This window comes from Barbatula barbatula, assembly GCF_947034865.1.
Source record: "Barbatula barbatula genome assembly, chromosome: 6".
Classification (NCBI taxonomy): Eukaryota; Metazoa; Chordata; class Actinopteri; order Cypriniformes; family Nemacheilidae; genus Barbatula; species Barbatula barbatula.
Window position 1 is genome coordinate 21,796,087 of NC_136765.1, and position 18,389 is coordinate 21,814,475.

The 18,389-nt window shown below is 37.4% G+C and overlaps 2 protein-coding genes across 4 annotated transcripts; one reads left to right on the plus strand and one right to left on the minus strand.

Moving 5' to 3' along the window:
- Positions 1-1,266: 1,266 nt before the first annotated feature.
- pnoca (prepronociceptin a) lies at positions 1,267-10,540 on the plus strand. Its single transcript, XM_079459233.1, has 3 exons — positions 1,267-1,356; positions 6,182-6,327; positions 8,823-10,540. The coding sequence occupies exons 2-3, from the start codon at positions 6,205-6,207 to the stop codon at positions 9,396-9,398; spliced, it is 699 nt and encodes a 232-aa protein (XP_079315359.1). The 5' UTR covers positions 1,267-1,356; positions 6,182-6,204; the 3' UTR covers positions 9,399-10,540.
- Positions 10,541-10,549: 9 nt separating this feature from the next.
- znf395a (zinc finger protein 395a) lies at positions 10,550-17,878 on the minus strand. 3 transcript variants are annotated; one of them, XM_079459234.1, is made up of 10 exons: positions 17,553-17,878; positions 15,576-15,807; positions 15,217-15,404; positions 14,828-14,934; positions 14,308-14,498; positions 14,043-14,143; positions 13,720-13,951; positions 13,357-13,437; positions 12,554-12,672; positions 10,550-12,001 (listed from the first exon to the last, which is right to left on the minus strand). In XM_079459234.1, the coding sequence occupies exons 2-10, from the start codon at positions 15,717-15,719 to the stop codon at positions 11,890-11,892; spliced, it is 1,275 nt and encodes a 424-aa protein (XP_079315360.1). In that variant the 5' UTR covers positions 15,720-15,807; positions 17,553-17,878; the 3' UTR covers positions 10,550-11,889. The 3 variants fall into 3 exon arrangements, with proteins under 3 accessions (XP_079315360.1, XP_079315361.1, XP_079315362.1); XM_079459235.1 differs by having other exon boundaries at positions 17,450-17,594; XM_079459236.1 differs by lacking the exon at positions 17,553-17,878 and adding an exon at positions 16,575-16,986.
- Between the last annotated feature and the right edge of the window lie 511 nt (positions 17,879-18,389).

The window sequence follows — 18,389 nt, forward strand, 5'->3', positions numbered from 1 at the left end:
TTGATCTTGTACACATGCCGGTTTAAAGAAAATATCAGGATTTTGGCCACGGGTTCCACTCAAAGGAAATAAAAATCTCAAATAATTCATCTGTAATATCTGAGTTGTAAGTACTAGGGAAAAATTGAGCTTTTAAAATAATTTTCCAGTGGAAAAGGCCCAAGCAGTCTCATGTGTGTCTGTTCTGTAAAAAGAGAAAAATTGCAGTTCTCACTTTATAATGAGTTAAGATATTCTTTTTGCCTCAAGCATTAGTTGATGTAAACTGCATTTAAGTTGAATCATTCATATTAAATAAAATATGTGTTCACCTAAACTGGTTCATATAAAATTGACAATCTGCATCAAAAGTTAATTTATTGTCAAATTCTTCTAAAATAAACTGAACAAAGTTATCACATTCATTTTATTGCTCTATATTATTACTGTGTGTCAACAATTGTCTCATCTCATGGTTTTTGAGGAGAAACATACAAGTTTATGTATGGGGTAAATGGGGTTCAAAAACAAATCAAAACTAATAACTCTTATTAGGTCTCCTAAAATATGAAAGAGAGCGACCTCTGAGCAATGACTTTTTTCAGGTTCCATTCGTTTTCATGTTTGTCAAAGGTACATGTTTCAGCTTGGGATTCGTAGTTAAAAGGGTAGTTGACCGTAAATGTGTCGTTTAGTGCGACAGCAAAAATGTTGACAAAACTAGCAATGGAGAGAAATTGTTCAACAATTTTCTAATATAAATGTAGCTAAAATAATATATTATTAATCTTTTTTGTTGTTGTAACACCATAGGACACATGTACGTATATTTGTGAATGACCCATATCTCATAATGGAACAATTATACAAACTTTTCTCAGATAACCTATGATATTCTACGATATTAGATATTCAAAAGAGATTGTTTAATTTATTATAGAATATCTAAAAAAACATTTTCATAGCATTCTGAATTTAACATCACTTCTTTATAGGAGAATAAAGTATGAACAGACAGAACACAGACTAAATAAGTATGTGAGGATCCTGACGAAATGTTTTGCTGTATTTTTAGTGTTCTAGTTTGTTCTGAGATCGTGCAACGCTTGACGTAGAAGATAATCCTGACGTCCATGTTGACACATCAAGATGTGTCCTCCTGTCCCCCCCCACTCTCTCTCTCTCTCTCTCTCTCTCTCTCCCTTGTAAAAAGGGGGGTTAGGGGTTGGACCACCGGGAGGGGTGTGTCTCTATAAGACGACCGAGCAACAGCATCCTTTTAGGAAACAAACAGAAGCGGACGAAAGGAGAATAATACTGCCCTCAGTTTCAGCAGATCTGCTCAGGACGGGTACCTCATTTCCGCACATAGAACAGGTAAGATAAACTACAAATATAACATTTGACCACTTTGCAAAAGTCTGTTTAGTGACTGTTTGTGATGTAAAGTGTGAAATATGCAGTAAGAGTTTTGTTTTGAGTTATTGTGTATTAACAAGGAATGATTAAAAAAATGAAGGACCAGTAGCTTAATCCATACTTTATTTCTTATAACTTATGTAAATAACTCTTAATAACTATATTGAACTGTTATGTCCACATGCAGCTTTTTTATTTGCAATACTTCAGACAAAATGGATCAAATCTAAGTTAACCACATGCATGATACTTTTTACATGATCCCCAACTGATTTAAAGGACTGTATCAAATGAGGTGTGTAAGAAAGAGTTGTTTGCAGGTTACGTTGTTATAAATCCTCTGAAACCCATTAATGTGAATGACAGGGGCATATTTTTCACTTTGTGCTCATAATTGTATCATTGATTGATACATTAGAATCAATGCATCTCTTCAAAGGGTATAAAACAGGACACTACACACACACCAATCGCTTCAGGGAGATATTTATTGTACTCTGGTGTTCATTTAATGTTCTGATGTGAATATGAAAGGAAATATCGACCGTGTTGCGATATATTTCTTTAAAGGAACTGAATCGAGCTGCCCAAAATGCCCGGCACCTGCTCTCTTCATGGGCCATTAACATGCAATGTTCTGTTATCTGTGGCCAATGTCTTTAGATTGCTTATCTGCTAGAGTTAGTTTGGATTTAGTGTTTGGGTTGAAAATGGATGAAAGAGAAAGATGAAGGTCATAATAAATTAGCCTTTAAAGACTGTGGATCTCTAGACGATATTTTACCTCCGTAATTCAATAAATAACTTTCAGATGTTGCATCGTGATGGCTCATTTTGTTTACTGTCATTTGTGACCATCAGATTATGCCATTTATACACAAATACATGGACAGATAATCCACATATACAGATATATATTTAAAACATTTCTTACGTGGTAACACTTTACAATAAGGTTGTACTTTCTTGACATTAGTAAATGCAACTAAGCTGAGCTAAAAATGAGCAACAGTTTTCAGCATCAGCAATCTCTGTATGTCAATACAACTATTCATGTTAGTTTATTGTGCATTAACTGATGTTAACAATTACAAGGTTTGATTTAAAAAATAAAGAGAAAATACTCAAATCAACATGAACTTAAATGCTGTAGAAATATCCTAACATTTACGCATTTGGCAGACGTTTTTATCCAAAGTGACTTACATTGCATTGTGCAATTTTAGTTTTGTTTCTAACTATGTCCAATCCCCTGGGATCGAACCCATGACCTGCTCCAACCACTGAGCCACAGGATTTGTTAACAAATACAACTTGTAATGGGTTACCAATAGAGAAATAAGTTAGGAAAAAAGTTAGTTTATAGGGCCTTCTGAGGTTATGTGAACTTCAGTCTAATTTCTCAAAAACTAAACGTATTGCACGTATTACAGATGGCTATATACTATGAACAGTTTAACACGTTTGAACAGCACTGTGGGAAATTTTAGCCTTTGAATATGTATTTTGTAATATGTTGCTGTTTCTTCTATCTATGTGTTAAAGGAGCAATGGTCAGCATGTTCAAACATGTCATAAACAAAAAGCACAGACTGCGGAGAAAACAAAGCTTTGTGTGAAGTGCATTGCGGTACAGCAGCGTGGTGTGACGCAATGATTTATTATTGAATCCTCGAATAGAAGGCGTAATAGGTGTTAAAGGCCATGATAAGGGTACAAACTTTTATACGATTCATAACCAGGATCATCCGTACATTCAACTTGCATTATAAAGTAGTTTGACTTACATATTGACACATTAACGCTGCCTGCTCCTATTTTTGCAGGCTTTCGTTTTTAGACTAAAATGTGTGTTAAGAGGCTGTATAATGATATTGATTGTTAATCTAGAAAGTCTGGTCAAGGATCCATCGTGAAGATTCTTTAATGATATTTCATTAAGGAGATTTTGCCCTTAACTTCACTTTAAAAAGTAAATTCAATATTGCAGTTGAAGCAATGAATCTAGCATGCAAACGTCCTCAAGGCTTTTTGATTAAATAATCTATATTTATGTTACGGGCATCAATGCAAAGCTCATCCACATCTGAAATGTTTATACGCTTCTATATCTGCTGATTGTTGCTTATGAAAGAGAATATTTTAAATAGTAATGGTTATTTACAGACTTATTGGAGATATTTCACATTTAAATTGTACTTGTATTATTGTTTTGTAGGTGTAGGTGTAGGTGTGTGTGTGTGTACGACTGCACAAATGTTTGTCTTTGACCTTCATGGGCTGCAGTGATATGTAGTGGCCCTGCCGAGGATCTAACAAGTTATTTTATTTCATGAAATCTTTTGTGCTTTCATGGAGCCAACTCTAAATAATCTGTTCATTTCACATGAACTTCATAGCTCTGTAGTGTATGGCACCTATTGTTACGTTTGAAAGGAACTGTAAGAGAAACACCTGAGAAATACAAGAATGAAGCATAACTGTGAATCCCTGTTATGTTTCCTTAGCTATGACAAACAATGTCTGAGCATTCATCTTCTTCTGGCCAGTGTTGTTCCATCACCGGTTCTAGTAATTGCAGTAATATCCTCTATAGTCAATAATAATGGAGCTTTTACACATCAACTCTAGGATACCTAAGGGACTTTAACACCGCATTGACCATAATGGTCATTGATTTCTCCGTTTTTGATCCAATGATTCAATGGCTTATACGTGATAGATATCAACCAATCACCAATCCAAACCAAGTGCAACTGTTGGCATCATATATACTATTTATTCTCATCATAAAAACTGCTTTCTTCAAAGAAAGTTACAGAACTAATTTTCCCCTTGAGCACTAAATAACTAGCGGTATCTATTAAAAAAATAGTCAATTTAAACATCAAATCCAAATATGACAAAAAACATTATCTAACGACCCAACAATAAGAAGCTGTCACTTTAAGAAAAAATGAACTAAAATCAGGAATTACATCGACTTAAACCTACGCTACAAGTGATGACTGAAAACTGAAAAAACATGAAACAATGGATTCCTATGGATCTGGTTAAGGGACAGTTTATTTTAAGTAAATAAAGACTTGCGCAACTGCTTCCCGACCAAAATGGTTTGTTTCATACATAATGTAAAGTGCATAGCCTATATATATATATATATATATATATATATATATATATATATATAATGATATACAAGTACCCTTGCAGCAATTGTTCTACGCTTTCCATCTGCAGTTGCACAATTTGTGATGTAATTAGATGAAGCAGCGATGTGCCCCTCTTCCAGTATGAATCCCCTCTGGTGTTTAGCTTTGAATATGATGCTTTTGATTGAGAAATGAGCTGTGCATCACCAGCTCCATTTAACACTGGAGTTGAATTGAGTTTGTTTTAAACCAACCTTGTTAAAAACATGTCAAAAATGATGGAGAACATGTACAACGGTAACTGGTGGTGTAGACAGAAAATGAAGTGGTACTTGGTATTTGTCATTTACCAATTGTACCATCATAACATCATAATATATTTATGATCATCAAAAACAAAACAAAAAGGGATCATAATATAAAATATATGAAATAACGGAAAAAATAAACTGTATATGAAAGGTATATGGGCCAAATACAAGCTCAATTCTAATTTCAACTCTGGTTACAAAAATCTGTGAAATCTGTTCTTTGATTCATGCAAGAAATGTCTTTGGGGCAGGTGTTTAATGTCTGTCCTTTAGACAAATGTATTTAACCTAAAATATTTGCACATCACTAAATGTAGAGAAAGTGTAACAGACCTTATAAAATAAACCACACCATTTTTATATAAAAGAGTTTTCCAAGTAAATGCATAATCTTGTAAGCCAAGAGTTAAATCACAGTGTCTATCTTTAAGTCTTTTCCCTACATAACTGAGTTAAATAATTGAATCGAGCTCTGCATCCCACATGAACTTGTGAATACAGGCCCGAAACTACACAAAAGACTTGCACTTGCACTGCAAATGCGAAACTTCAAGAATGCAACATACGTAGAAACGTATAAAGTAATAACAATAAACAAACTAAGCTAAAAGATAAATACATCAGCCGAAAGTCACCAATTTCCTCTAGGACAATGCCGTCCCTACCCACCATCCATTAAGGTGCATCTTCTGGCAGTGAAAAGAAATAAATTAACTTAAGAAGCAGCCAAAATCAATATCCAGTCCTTTCACTCTGCGTAAAGTTGCGTGTAATTTACTCGCACACGTAAAATTATGTGCATCCCCTCTCGGTTGCGCATACAGTCGGAGAATTCAATAAAACTCGCTGGAGAGGTGGCAATCGATTCTCCGTGACTTACACCTTTGCTTTTGTTCCTGGTGACATCTTCAATACAAGCGCAATGCAGGTTAAATTGATTTACCTCCAAGTTGCTTTAGAACCATCTAACAACCTTTGCTTTATAAGTCTGACAAAGAAAATGCAGGGCAAGGATTTTATTCAAGCGTGTCTATACTTCTAATGCTAAAGTTGTATAGTGGTTTTTGAACTAATGTGCTTAACCAGTGTGCATCACAACGGCTTAAATCTGTCTCCCCGTCGCCATTACGCTCTCATTACGCCACGAGTGCTAATTCTAGCTTCAATTACTGCAGATGATAGGTTTTGCTAATGAAGTCCTTTAGATGCCAAGTCTGTCTCACAGTCGAACTACACACAAATATGATGCTGGGGGGTTATTCCAGGAATTTTCACCTGTTGTCTCTCTCTCACACTTTCTTCTATTTATCATCCGCGCAGACCGCACTTCAACACACTTCACGATGAAGACCCCACTGTGGACGCTACTTTTGCTCGGACTGTGTAACTCAGCGTGGTGTGACTGCCAGAAGGACTGCCACTTCTGCAGCCAAATGCTGCCTAAAGAATACGCCTTCAACAATCTGGTAATTCCTTCCAGACATTGGTCATACCTCAGAGTGATAGTTCACCCAAAAATTAAAATTCCATCATCATTTACTCACACTTTTGTTATTCCAAATCTGTATGACTTTCTTTTTTTTGGAGGGCTTAAATGAAGATATTTTGAAGAATGTGGTAACAAAATAACATTGGCCCCCATTGGCATTGGTTTTGTGTCCATACAATAGAAGCCAATGGGTACCAGCAGTTTATACAGACATTCTTCAAAATATTTTCTCTTGTGTTCTGCATAAGAAAGTAAGTCATACAGGTTTCATTTTGGGGTGATCGTACTTTTGATTTGTTCAAGTTTCTTACCCATACCCAGCTGCGAGATTACATGGAACACGTGAAGACTTTTGAGCGAGCTTCGTGCCTCTCCAACATTTCTTCTGAGCTTTGCTTTTCCCTCTGGTTTAGACTAGCAATATTATTTTCAAATCTCTATACATTGTCAATAACATCTCATATGTTTCTATTGATTCTTCATTTTTTTTAAACCCGAAGTTGGCACTTCAATGAAGCATAACTGACAACTTTAAACCACAAACATTAGTCTATAGAGGCAAAAAAAGCCTAATACTATTCTATATTTTCCATTAAAGGGATGATGTGTAGTATTCATGTCGTCTATCTCTTGCAGAAAACCATTTTGAAAAATGTTGGTGCCCCAATAATATTGACTTGCATTGGAAGAGACACAAAACCACTGAGACATTTTTCGTCTTACAAAAGAAAGAGTTATACATTTTGAATGAAAATGGTGCAAAAATAATGATTAAATTTCATTTCTAGCTGACCTTAATTCCTTACATTTGATCTCATGTATCTTTATGTATCAGTCCTACACGATACATATTGGGTTGTTTTGTATCATATGTTCCTTAAATTCCTTATTAGCCGACATAATTACAATGATCATAATAGTGGAATGTGTTACTGCACTGTAGTTGATTATAGCTCAGAGGAGAGGAGGTTGTCCACTCTATGATTCATGTCAACACGATGCATTTGAGGGGGCAGAAGTGCTAATTTGGTTAAAGATGGCCCTTTGACTCAAAACAGCTGCTGTGATTCAGTTATCTTGTCATGTAATTAGGTAGAAACACAAAGAAACATCATCTGGCAAGGCTTCTCGAGGAAATTGATGGACCAGCGGTGCCCTCCGTAGCGTTAAATGGGCTCTCCCCGGGGTGTTTTTTATCATCTTTCAGCATGCATAACCAGAGATCTCCACAACTCCCCCTTTCTGATGACTAAGAAATTCCCCCGAAACCTGGTTTTTAATTTGCATCGTCTAATTGATTCCGCTGAATTACAGAATGCAGATTGCCCTCTCTTCCCATTTTAATGTGCAAGCAACGTGATTTTTGCTCCTAACTGTTGCTTTCTAAGCGTCATTCCTGGTATGCTGTATAAGTAGTCTCTTTGTCTATAATAATAACATAATACAAATAATTATCTTTCATTTTTATAGAAGGACATTGTGCTAAGTAATCCCAAACGTTGTACCGTGAGCTCAAACAATAGGCTAAGCATTATTCTATTTCCCTTTCTGGACTCACAGACTGTTAAAAGCACTGTAAATAAAGGTGTATAATATCAAATTGGCCACGCCCATTTTCACACAGGTGCGCTAACGCGACGGGGCAGTTCGTCTTAATAGCGCGATTTGCCGATTCTTCACGCAAGTTAGATTCAAAGAGATGTTTGCTACATTCACCTGCTAAAAACGGCCAAGTGTGGCGACAAATCTTTAGCAAATGTCTTTATTTGTAACGTAATTGTAAATGCAAAATGTAAAATGCACGTTCACGACCCATCCAACCTGACATGTTAACAAGACAAACGTAATAATACGAGCCAATATTCGCTAATACTTTTTAAAAATTATATTATTAAACAGATTTATGTAATTTGGTCAAAACAGGTGTGAATTTTGACAAAATACATAATTCTCTTAAACATCGATTGAGTACTTACTGAAGTTGACGCTGTTGTTCCATGACAAATGACGTCACTTCCTCAACGGTGATGCGTTATGGAACAGGCTTTGGGGTATTATACAGACAAAAAATATGTTTATACGAATATATACAATAACATATTTATAAAATAGTCACATATACAAATATAATATAAGACTATTCATATAAAGAATCATGTAGAATATTTTAACACTTTAAACGGCACGTTAAATAAAATCTGTTCCAAAGTATTAAAATGATTTCAAATCTACCGTTGTGATAAATGCTGATATGATTTCCAACTTTATTCAGCTTAAAAATGAAAGAATTTGTTTAAAATGTTGAAAAAAAAAGATTTTCTCTTTTTCTAATAACAGATGGACACTGCAACTTTTCTCACTAATGATGCTGACAATATTTTTTCTTACATCAAAATTGTTTGTAATTTAAAGTTTAGCTTTTCAACCGTTGTGTTGCTGCGTTAACACAAAGTGTTATGTCGTTCTATCTAGGTATGTTTGGTCGAGTGTCATGGTAACCTTTCTCCAGGTGACACTTGGGAGTTGTGTCGCAGGACCATTGTGGAGCAGAATCCAAAAGCATCCGTGCTAAAAAGGGAAGAAGAGGAAGCGGACGCCTCTCTGCCTCTCAACCAGGACGATGGCCAATACTCTGAAACCCTCCAGAGGTTTGATCATGTAACACGGGCTGTGGGAGCACAGGACCAAGACCAAGACCAAAACATGCAGCTGGGTAAAAAAAACAAGTTCCTACAAGTACAGTCCACACAGGAATCTGAGGAAGAGCAAGACGGAGATAGCGAGAAGGGGGGAGATGAAGAACAGGCCATCCACCTGATCAAACGCTTTGGAGGCTTCCTCAAAAACAAGTATGGCTACAGGAAGTTCGTGGATCCTGGCAGGTCTTTGCAGAAGAGGTATGGGGGCTTCATAGGGGTCCGCAAATCTGCCCGGAAGTGGAACAACCAGAAGCGCTTCAGCGAGTTCCTCAAGCAGTATTTGGGCATGACCACCCGAGCTAGCGAGTTTAATGAGATATCTGATGATTACACCCAAGAGAACAAATAAGCTTTGACCTTTGAAGGCCAAGAAACTAATCGTCCAAACCATCAATTGTTATGCTTCATAATTAGTCATAAAATATCTATCTCCCTCTTTCAACACACAAAAATGTTGTTGTGTGTAACAAGGTTAGACGTGCATTTACTTATTTAAATCTGAGTTGTCAATCAAGACTCATAAGTTATTTTTGCTTAAATCTTAAGGAAAATTCAATTCCGTCTAATCCAAATAATCTATACATTTCTTTGATATTGTATATGGTTCATCCCTAAAGTTCAATCATTTTACAAAGATCATTTCAAACCCTGAATAGGTCAAAATCCATTTTCCCTGTACAACACTGTCATCTATTGGCCAAAGGATAAACCTCATTTGTGTAACTGGTGGGATGACACAACATGCAAAATTTAAGGAGTTAAGAAAGGCCAATCTGTGTTTACTGTCTCCCCTAAAATAAATAAAGCCCGATTTCCCATAATCCATTTCACGACTGTGAAATGCCCATTTTTTTTGTTTTGACTTGCATAACCTTATATGTTTTGCTTATAGTCAGTATGTTTTCTTTTACAGCTGCTTTGTAACAATGAAAATTGTAAAAAGCGCTATATAAATAAAGTTGACTTGACTTTACAAACACAGCAAATTCTATCACACAGAGTTTCCTCCTTTGTTTAAAGAATGGAAATCCAAAAATTTGTTTTTTTAAACTGACCATGTTGATTTGTGTTTGTGCATATGAAAATGCAAATATTGCTAAATCTTGCTTTTCCCTTTATTCCAATGATATAAATCATGATATTCAGTAAATTAACTGTATATAGCAACATTGAACGATCAATAAAATTGTTTACGATTTTCTGTGGCTTGTCATGCAGCAAATGATTGTGTCCAGACGTATTTTGTTCACGTTGCGTGATTTTGAAAGATTTTAATCTAAAACTGAGCTATATTTTAACATCATCACTTTGTGTTTTATTTTAATATACCCTGTGCTTTTAATAGCAGTGATGATTCATGCAATGTACTAAAGGTAAGGTGCATCAGTTCGGTGCGTGTTTGTTTTCCCAAACCATCCAAGTTTTTCACGTAAACACATGTAAGATTGCTCTACAAAAAGTCAAAGATTAAACGCAAAAGTAACAACAACTACATTATTTGCACTTGGGTCATTTATTTGCAAGTTTATTTTAAAAAAGGCATGTTCAAGCAACATTCGTTCATGAAAACAAGTTATTTTCTCTTCATCTTAAACACATCTCAGACAATTCAGGACTTTCCCTAAAAGGACATGAAAATAAAAATGCACCAAAAAAGATTGTTCTAGTGAGCGCCATCGAATGTCTCTCAATCTTTACAGACAAATTAGTACGGCCTAACATTGTGAATATTTGGAGTTATACTGACTGCCAGAAATGAATAAAGACTCTTGAGGTTAACGTACATTCAGTTGTATAAAGTCAAATCAAGCATTACAAAAGTGAGGCAACATATAAAAACATAAATGCTGATGCATACAAGCTTTATATCAACCCAAAAAAATATTGAATTTGGACCCAAATGTTAAGAACAAGAACCAATCAAATAGTTTGGTTAGGCTTTTCTTTTTGAATAGATTTATGAGTGATTTCACATTATTTTGGAGAGGTCTATATGATTTTATCATACGATTTATCTTGCAGAGATTCTCTTTGGCAAGAACACAATCCAGATAAACAAACAGCCAGTGGGTTGACTGGTACCAGAACGAGAAGCTAAACGAATACATATAAAGTGTTTCATTTCATGCATGTTCCATATACAGGTTTTCCTCAGCTGTGACATGACAGGAAAGTAAATCACCTTATTCCACAGAAGTATAACCTGTGTCATAAAAATACACTGATAATGACGTGACATATACACATCACCGATATCAAAACTGTAATACAAAATCCATTTCCTCCTTAAAAGTTTATTTTACAAAACTTTACAACGGAAACAGAGGAAATGTCTGCTTAAGAAGCAGGTAAACATGACATGCATGATCATAAAACTAAAATAAACCAAAAGCTGCCATTTTTGCCCCTAAAACTATAGACCGTTGTAACGTACGCCTCCATCCCGTCTCATATCACCATGGAATGATAAGAAAACTGTCCATCCGTTGACAACGTGAGGAGGTTTCCGTCCCGGGGGGTGGTTGGTTTAAAACAGATTCAACAAAATATGGCTGCTGCTGTTGAGCGGTGTTTGGCTGCCTCTTGTTTAAAAAAAGTCACGCTGGATTAGTTGCTGATATAATATAAGACGCAGGAAGACTGCAGGGGCGGAGTCTGTTTTTTCGCTTTAGAAATCTTTCAGCACCAACATGGTTGCTTAGCACAATTTTGTAAAACGAAAAGCTCTGTGGTAAAAAGTAAGTCACAAAGGTGCTATTTTGGTTTCTTTCAACCATTGTTCCAGGTAAGATCCCATCTTTTAAGGTTAGTGTTCAGTTTCTTTGTTTCTCAGGAGATACTTAGTCAAGGAATCTCTGGCAGGCCTTTTTCCAGCGGCAGGCGGTGCACCACTGGTCTCGGTGTTCGATGCCGTACACCTTTCTGCACTTCTTGGCCTCACCGCGAATTCTCCTGGTGCGGAAAATAAATCAATTAGAATTGACATTAACAACCTGAAATTGTATTTGCAATGCACATAACCTCGGTTATGTCACATTTAAGTAGAAATATTCTGGTTTAAATAATGTCATTTTTGAAGAGCATTTTATTACACGTTTTACAATATTAGTGGTTCATATTTTCCACACCAACCCAGTCTTCATTACTTCAGCAGAGAATTTATAATTTAATGACATTTTAGGATATTTTGCCTCATGGACTAAATTGCAAAATGTATACCCAGGCACCTCTGTTTAATTTTTTTGATTTTATTTAACATATATAATAAAACACTAACTACATTAGCTATATTTTTATTTGGTTATAAATCATGTTCTGTTGGTTGTATATTGTTCACACGTTTGTGTAGTGTTAAAAGACTGAAACAGGAAGTTCTTCAGAACCCACATTGTTTACGTATTCTGAAGTGGTATATAATGAGTACTAAACATAACACCTCGTTTCTATTTAGAAAGATTTTGGGTGACTACAATTATAACATTTTATAAATAGGTGGGAACTAACCTGGTAGTGCAGTGGTTTCTTGGAGGGGATACACTGACGGGATGTGGCCTGAAGGTGGCGCTGTTATTCTGAAGCCATTGTTCACCTACACTTACTGAACGACGGCGGAATGGTGAGCCCTGCAGTAGAAAGAGAGAGGGACCAACATAAGTCACAGCCACAAACACTACTTTGTCAAAAAACTATAATTTAATCTTTTAATTTAGATTACTTTATAGATTTGGTAGACGCTTTTTTCCAAAGCGACTTGCAGTGCATTCAACCAAATTTGTTTTATTCATTTGTGTGTTCTTTGGGCATCGAATGCAATGTGTTAACCATCGGTGCAAAATAAATTGCAATTTCAGATTGAAAATAGTTTAGATAGTTTTTAATAGATTTCGCGACTACCTCATATTTACACTGCTTGCAAAGCTCGACAGCGTATGCATAACAAATCATGCTGTATTTGTCCCAAATATGGTGACAAGCATGTGTTCAGACAAAGAGAACAAAGTCTGATGTGCTTTCTAATCTCCACTAGATGGCACTGCAATAACACTGGCCATGTCTTGTAGGCGGAGCAGGATAAAGAAAACAACATTGGCATGTCACTTCTATTTTCAGTGATAAAACGCATCTAAATCTGAAACCATGTGGCACTTGAAATATTCTCAAAGCCACAGAGAAAACATTGCATATAACCAATCCATTTGCTATAAATATTCACAGCACAAAGATCCTGTTGCACGACAGAGGCACACTGTTTAACATCTGTTTATTTTGCCTTTTGGTTGTTAACTAAAACGCTAAGAAATGCTCACCTGTTTGCTCTGATGAACCGTGAGAGATGGACTCCAATGACAGGACACAGGCACAGACAACGGTTTAGACTGCGTCACAACCTGAACAGACAAAGGGGCATAAATTGATGAACATGAAATATTAAAACAGCTTTAGAAAAGCGACTTGAATCCAAAGTGAGCCACAATGCATTCAGTTCATATACATTTATCAGCACGTGTACCCTGAGATTGAACCCGCGACCTTTGTGTTGCTAACATGCTCTTTAAGTAGAGCTACATGAACACAAACAAAGAAATCTGGCAACATTCAAAGCCGATCTGAGCTTTAACTGCAATTAAAAGCTTCCGATAGGAATGTGGTTTTTAGTTACATTATCTCACCTGGTAAGAGTGCTCAGAGTGGACCTGCCAGAAACTGCCCGGAGCTGATTGGCTGAGAGTGCTGGGCTGGGCCAGATCTGTGCTGGAGGGGGAAGGGGGTGTGTGCCGGCTGGGGCTGGATGGAGAAGCGCAGGAAGGCTGATGGCCGACAGGGGGAGACGTTTGCTCCATATCCTGATAGACTTCGCTGTAGTAGAAGTCTTCTTCCCTGTGGGAGTGTTCATCGCTTTGCCTACAGAAAAAGCAACAACATACAGTTAAAACAACAGTACAAATGTTTTGGTAGTCCCAGAATGCAACATTCATAAGCAATTAGATTTTACCCGAGGTGAGAATTCCGGATGTGACGTTTGATGCCCACCACTGTGGTCAAAACTTTCCCACAACTTGGCCACAAGCACCGATACGCTACTTTTACGGAGTTCTAAACAAACAAACAGCAAAAAAAGGAATCATTTTAAAGTTATTTCAATTTATTTGAAAGATTATGTTATCTTATTGAAATAAAGTGTTCAAATTAACTATACGTAAAACTACAAATACATTATTTGAAACTTGAATATCTATTCATATTTTTTAACAGCTTACTTTGCGTTTTCTTGGCGTCGGCTCGTTGAATAACATTTGGTCCATCTCCATGTCCAGGCCTTCATCGACATGGCCGGCCTTGTCCGACTCTGCGATGGGTGGGGATGGTGCGGGGCTTCCGTTTCCATGGTCGCAGCTCCAGTATCCACCGTCAGACAGTTCGCCACCACCGCTTTCCATTCCACACAAAGCTATCACAAATATAGAGGTGAATAAAAAATTGAAAAGGTCATTTAGATATTACATACAGTAAGAGAAAGTCATACAAGTGGAAAGATGTTCTACATTTTTTGCTAGCAGCATAGTTAGCAACTGAATTGCATCACGTTGGAATAATTTGTACGTGCAGATCTTCAGAGGATCTTCATGGTGACTAATGTCTTCTTAAGCATTGTGTAATCTCATCTGCTATCAGTCATGTGATTTGTGTACTGTATTGTCAGTGTGGTATGTGTTTACTAAAACTATAATATATAAAAAAAATGTATAATGTAGATAAAATATATAATGTTCTCCCAACCTGGCGTCCCTTTCCCCTGGGCTGAGTTTTGGATGACTGGACTGCAGGACAAACTGGTAAGCACCAGAGCAGCCATCATCTCATCCATGTCCACTGTCTCTGGCTTCCTGTTGTGATGAAGTCAAGTTGTAAGAGTGTGGATCATTCAAAGGTCAAAAATCCTTATGCATCCTTATACATTTTGCGTTCATATATGTATAAAATATAAAAAATACTTAAATTCTTATCTTACATAATTAAAAGTGAGAATTATGTTCTTGCACAACATACTTCATGATATACATCTCAAACAAACGGGGGAACTATAACCTCTATAATCTATAGATCATATACTGTACAATTTTTATAGGATCTTATTTAAAAGGGCTGACATCCTTTAGAAGCTGTACCTTTTTGGCACATCAATGTATGGAGAGACTGAGGTGGTGGGACTGGACATGGGGCTTGTCCAAACATCTTCCAACTTGCGGTGAACATGCTGGTTGAGCTGTGACAGGAAGATGGACACCTCATTGTCCACGTGGTTATGCTGCTCCACCACACCTCCGCATTCCTGACCGCCACAGTGCACATAGACCTAAAACATATCACAAAACAATTCCGGTGAAGTATCTGCTCGCGCTACTGTTAACATTGCGAATTGCACTGTGGCGTATTGAAAATACCAGATAGAATTATTGTAGAGGGACCAGTGAGGATTATTTGTAAATATTTAATCTTTATAATTACATTACTTAAACATTTTTACCTTTTGTCCTGGGTAAAGTTTGATTCTGTGAAACCCACTGTCTGAGGATCCATGGTGCCCCATTTCAGTCATGCCCTCGGCAGAGGAACTGCACACCAGGGTCCCCAATGGGGACCGTTTACCAAGTCTGGTCTTCGGTAGCATTTCTGTTACTAGCACCTTTTATTTTCTGAACTTTTTTAAGAACTCCTGATGGAGATTCAGCAGCACTTTTTAAAGGACAAACGGAGAGCTGGAAAGAGAAAACAAACAACGGTAACTGATTTTGGTCACGCAGCACATTTCGATGTCTGAAAGAGCCCCTGAACTGAAATTTAGCTGCCAGTATCTTTTTCAAAAGTGCTTCATAAATATTTATGGCATAAAATCTCAAAATGTCCCATTTAAAACTTAAAACATCCAGATACATTCAGTAAATAAAGGACAGTTACTAAGAACTGATGCAACTTTGTCCCGGGTTGTAACCTGCTGATGCTCATCTGTGAAATGTCAGGCCATGTGAGAAAATCCGGCAGCTAATCATCCAAATATTTAGATATCACAATACAACTGATGCAAAAGCTGAAGTATACGTGCAATTCCACGAATGACTGAGTCATTATTGGTCACCACAGAATGAACCGTGAGAAATATTTGAAACGATGCAACAGCTCAAGCTTTCAGTGGGTTGAATACTGTTCATTAAACTGAAGCCGGATCTCAAGTTTCCTACTTTCAATAAAAAGTCATTGAGAAAGTGTAACTCATCCTACAGAAAACGCTAAATGATGCATATTTATACAACTCACATCATTTGAGTAGATTCCATTGACTTCATATGCATGTTGTTCAAAGTTATATGAAACGGTTTAAATATACCTCTACAAATGGTGGCCATGTAGTAAAACATTTAGCAAATAACACCGAATCTGAACTGCGTTTATTTATTCAAAAGAACTTCCAAACCACCTTCACTCATTTATATCCATAAGCTAACGGAGCACAAAATACTGTGCATACCATAAACATACAGCAACATCACGTTTACATTCTCCACCCGGCACGCCAACGTTGCGGAACATACAGCGGCTCGATCCGATGTAAACAATGTACAGCAGCCGTGCGCGTTTGGTACAAAATGTACCGTTGCGATGTTTTGACTCGATCCAATGTAAACAATGTATAGCAGACGTGCGCGTACGGTACAGAATGTACCGGTGAAATTGTTGGTGTCCATCAACTCGTTCGGTTTCGATCATCTCTAGATTTCTCTCATTTCAACTGGCAATCTGTTCATATTTAGCGCTTAATATTTCCCTTTAGTCATTTTTCTACATGTAAAACACGCTGATCTGCAGCAAAGCTAGTTTCATAAATCGCTTCACTAAGTTTGTCTTCTTGACCGAGGCGTTGGAGATTATCCTATGAGCGTGACGTCACCGTCTCGCTCGCGTATTTAAATGTTCCATAGTATAGTTTAGTGCGTACACGCGCGCGGTCCCTTCTCACATGGCCGCCGCCGAGCGTCTGGAACGCGCAGCGGGAGCGGATAATCCGAGCGCTGTTCATTTGAAGCGAAAATGCTGTATTTGCAAAACCTTCCAGAATGTGCCATCTGAACAGTTTATTTCTGATCGCAGCGAGGCAACGCGAGAAAGTTCACGTTCGTGCATTTTCGAGAACATTCAATGAACCACATGCCTTATTTTTCCAAATATTGTTTTTCGTTTAATATTTAAACGATCTGATTTCTCAATCACACGTGCATAAAACAAAGTACGCAACTTCGCGCATAATACACGAAGAAACAGTTTAACAAGCCGCACGTTTGCCAATCTAGACGAAAATCGGGGAAAAACAAGCTTGAGTTGAATTTGCTGTTAAAAGGTACGAACCTGAATGACACGAAACACACGCAGTCTTGCCGGAGAAGCGTGCGGTGTAGTGAGACACAAATGTGTTTGTATAGCGAGAGAAACTTTCAATGAACGCACGTACCTCTGCCAAATTTCAACACACCCCCTTCCACAGGCTTGATCTGACCGGCTGTAACTTGAAAATGTCCTTTTACAGAGCTCAGAACTGGTTGCGTTCAGGTATTCGAAATCCCAAACTGGAGTTGTACAGTGAAACGGAATGAGCACGCAAACGATCCGCGGAATTATAAATCCAGCGACACGAAAGCAGCTTGTGTGGATCTGCAGTGTTTTTGTGACACGCGTGTGATTTCGTTTTAATCAGACTTGCTTTCGTTTTTGCCGAAATTAGACAATCTTTTAAAATCCGGCGCCGGGTTTTCCATCTGCTGGCTTCTAGCGGGCTTCTGCTCTTGTAGTAAACAACCTGACCATGTGGTAGGGACGTCGACGCTGATTGGCCAAGCAGTGCTTTCCAAGACACACGCCCTACAATTCCAACTTGTTTACGCAAAAGTTGAGGAAGGGTCAAAAACACAATGGCTTCGCGTTTGACAATGTATTTTTTAATATATTGCTTTCATCACCTTCGCGACCTCGTTGTGGCTTCTTGTTAATGCATTCGACCACGAACGCAGAGAGACAATGCGCAACAGGGATGCAATGTTGCATGATAACGTGCAAGCATAATAATGCTACTTATCTAAATCGCGGATTCCGACCAATTTTATTTTTTTCGTCGTTGCACTGTATGCACTGAGCTAACACGGAAGTTGAATATCACATGTGTGTTTTCAAGATGCAACATCTGTTGACGTGCACGTGCACGTCGTGTACTTTGTAAAAGGTGTCTGGTTGATGTTGCATTTGCATGCTTTACTTCACTAGATGGTTAAACGTTATGCATTGTGGTCTTTAA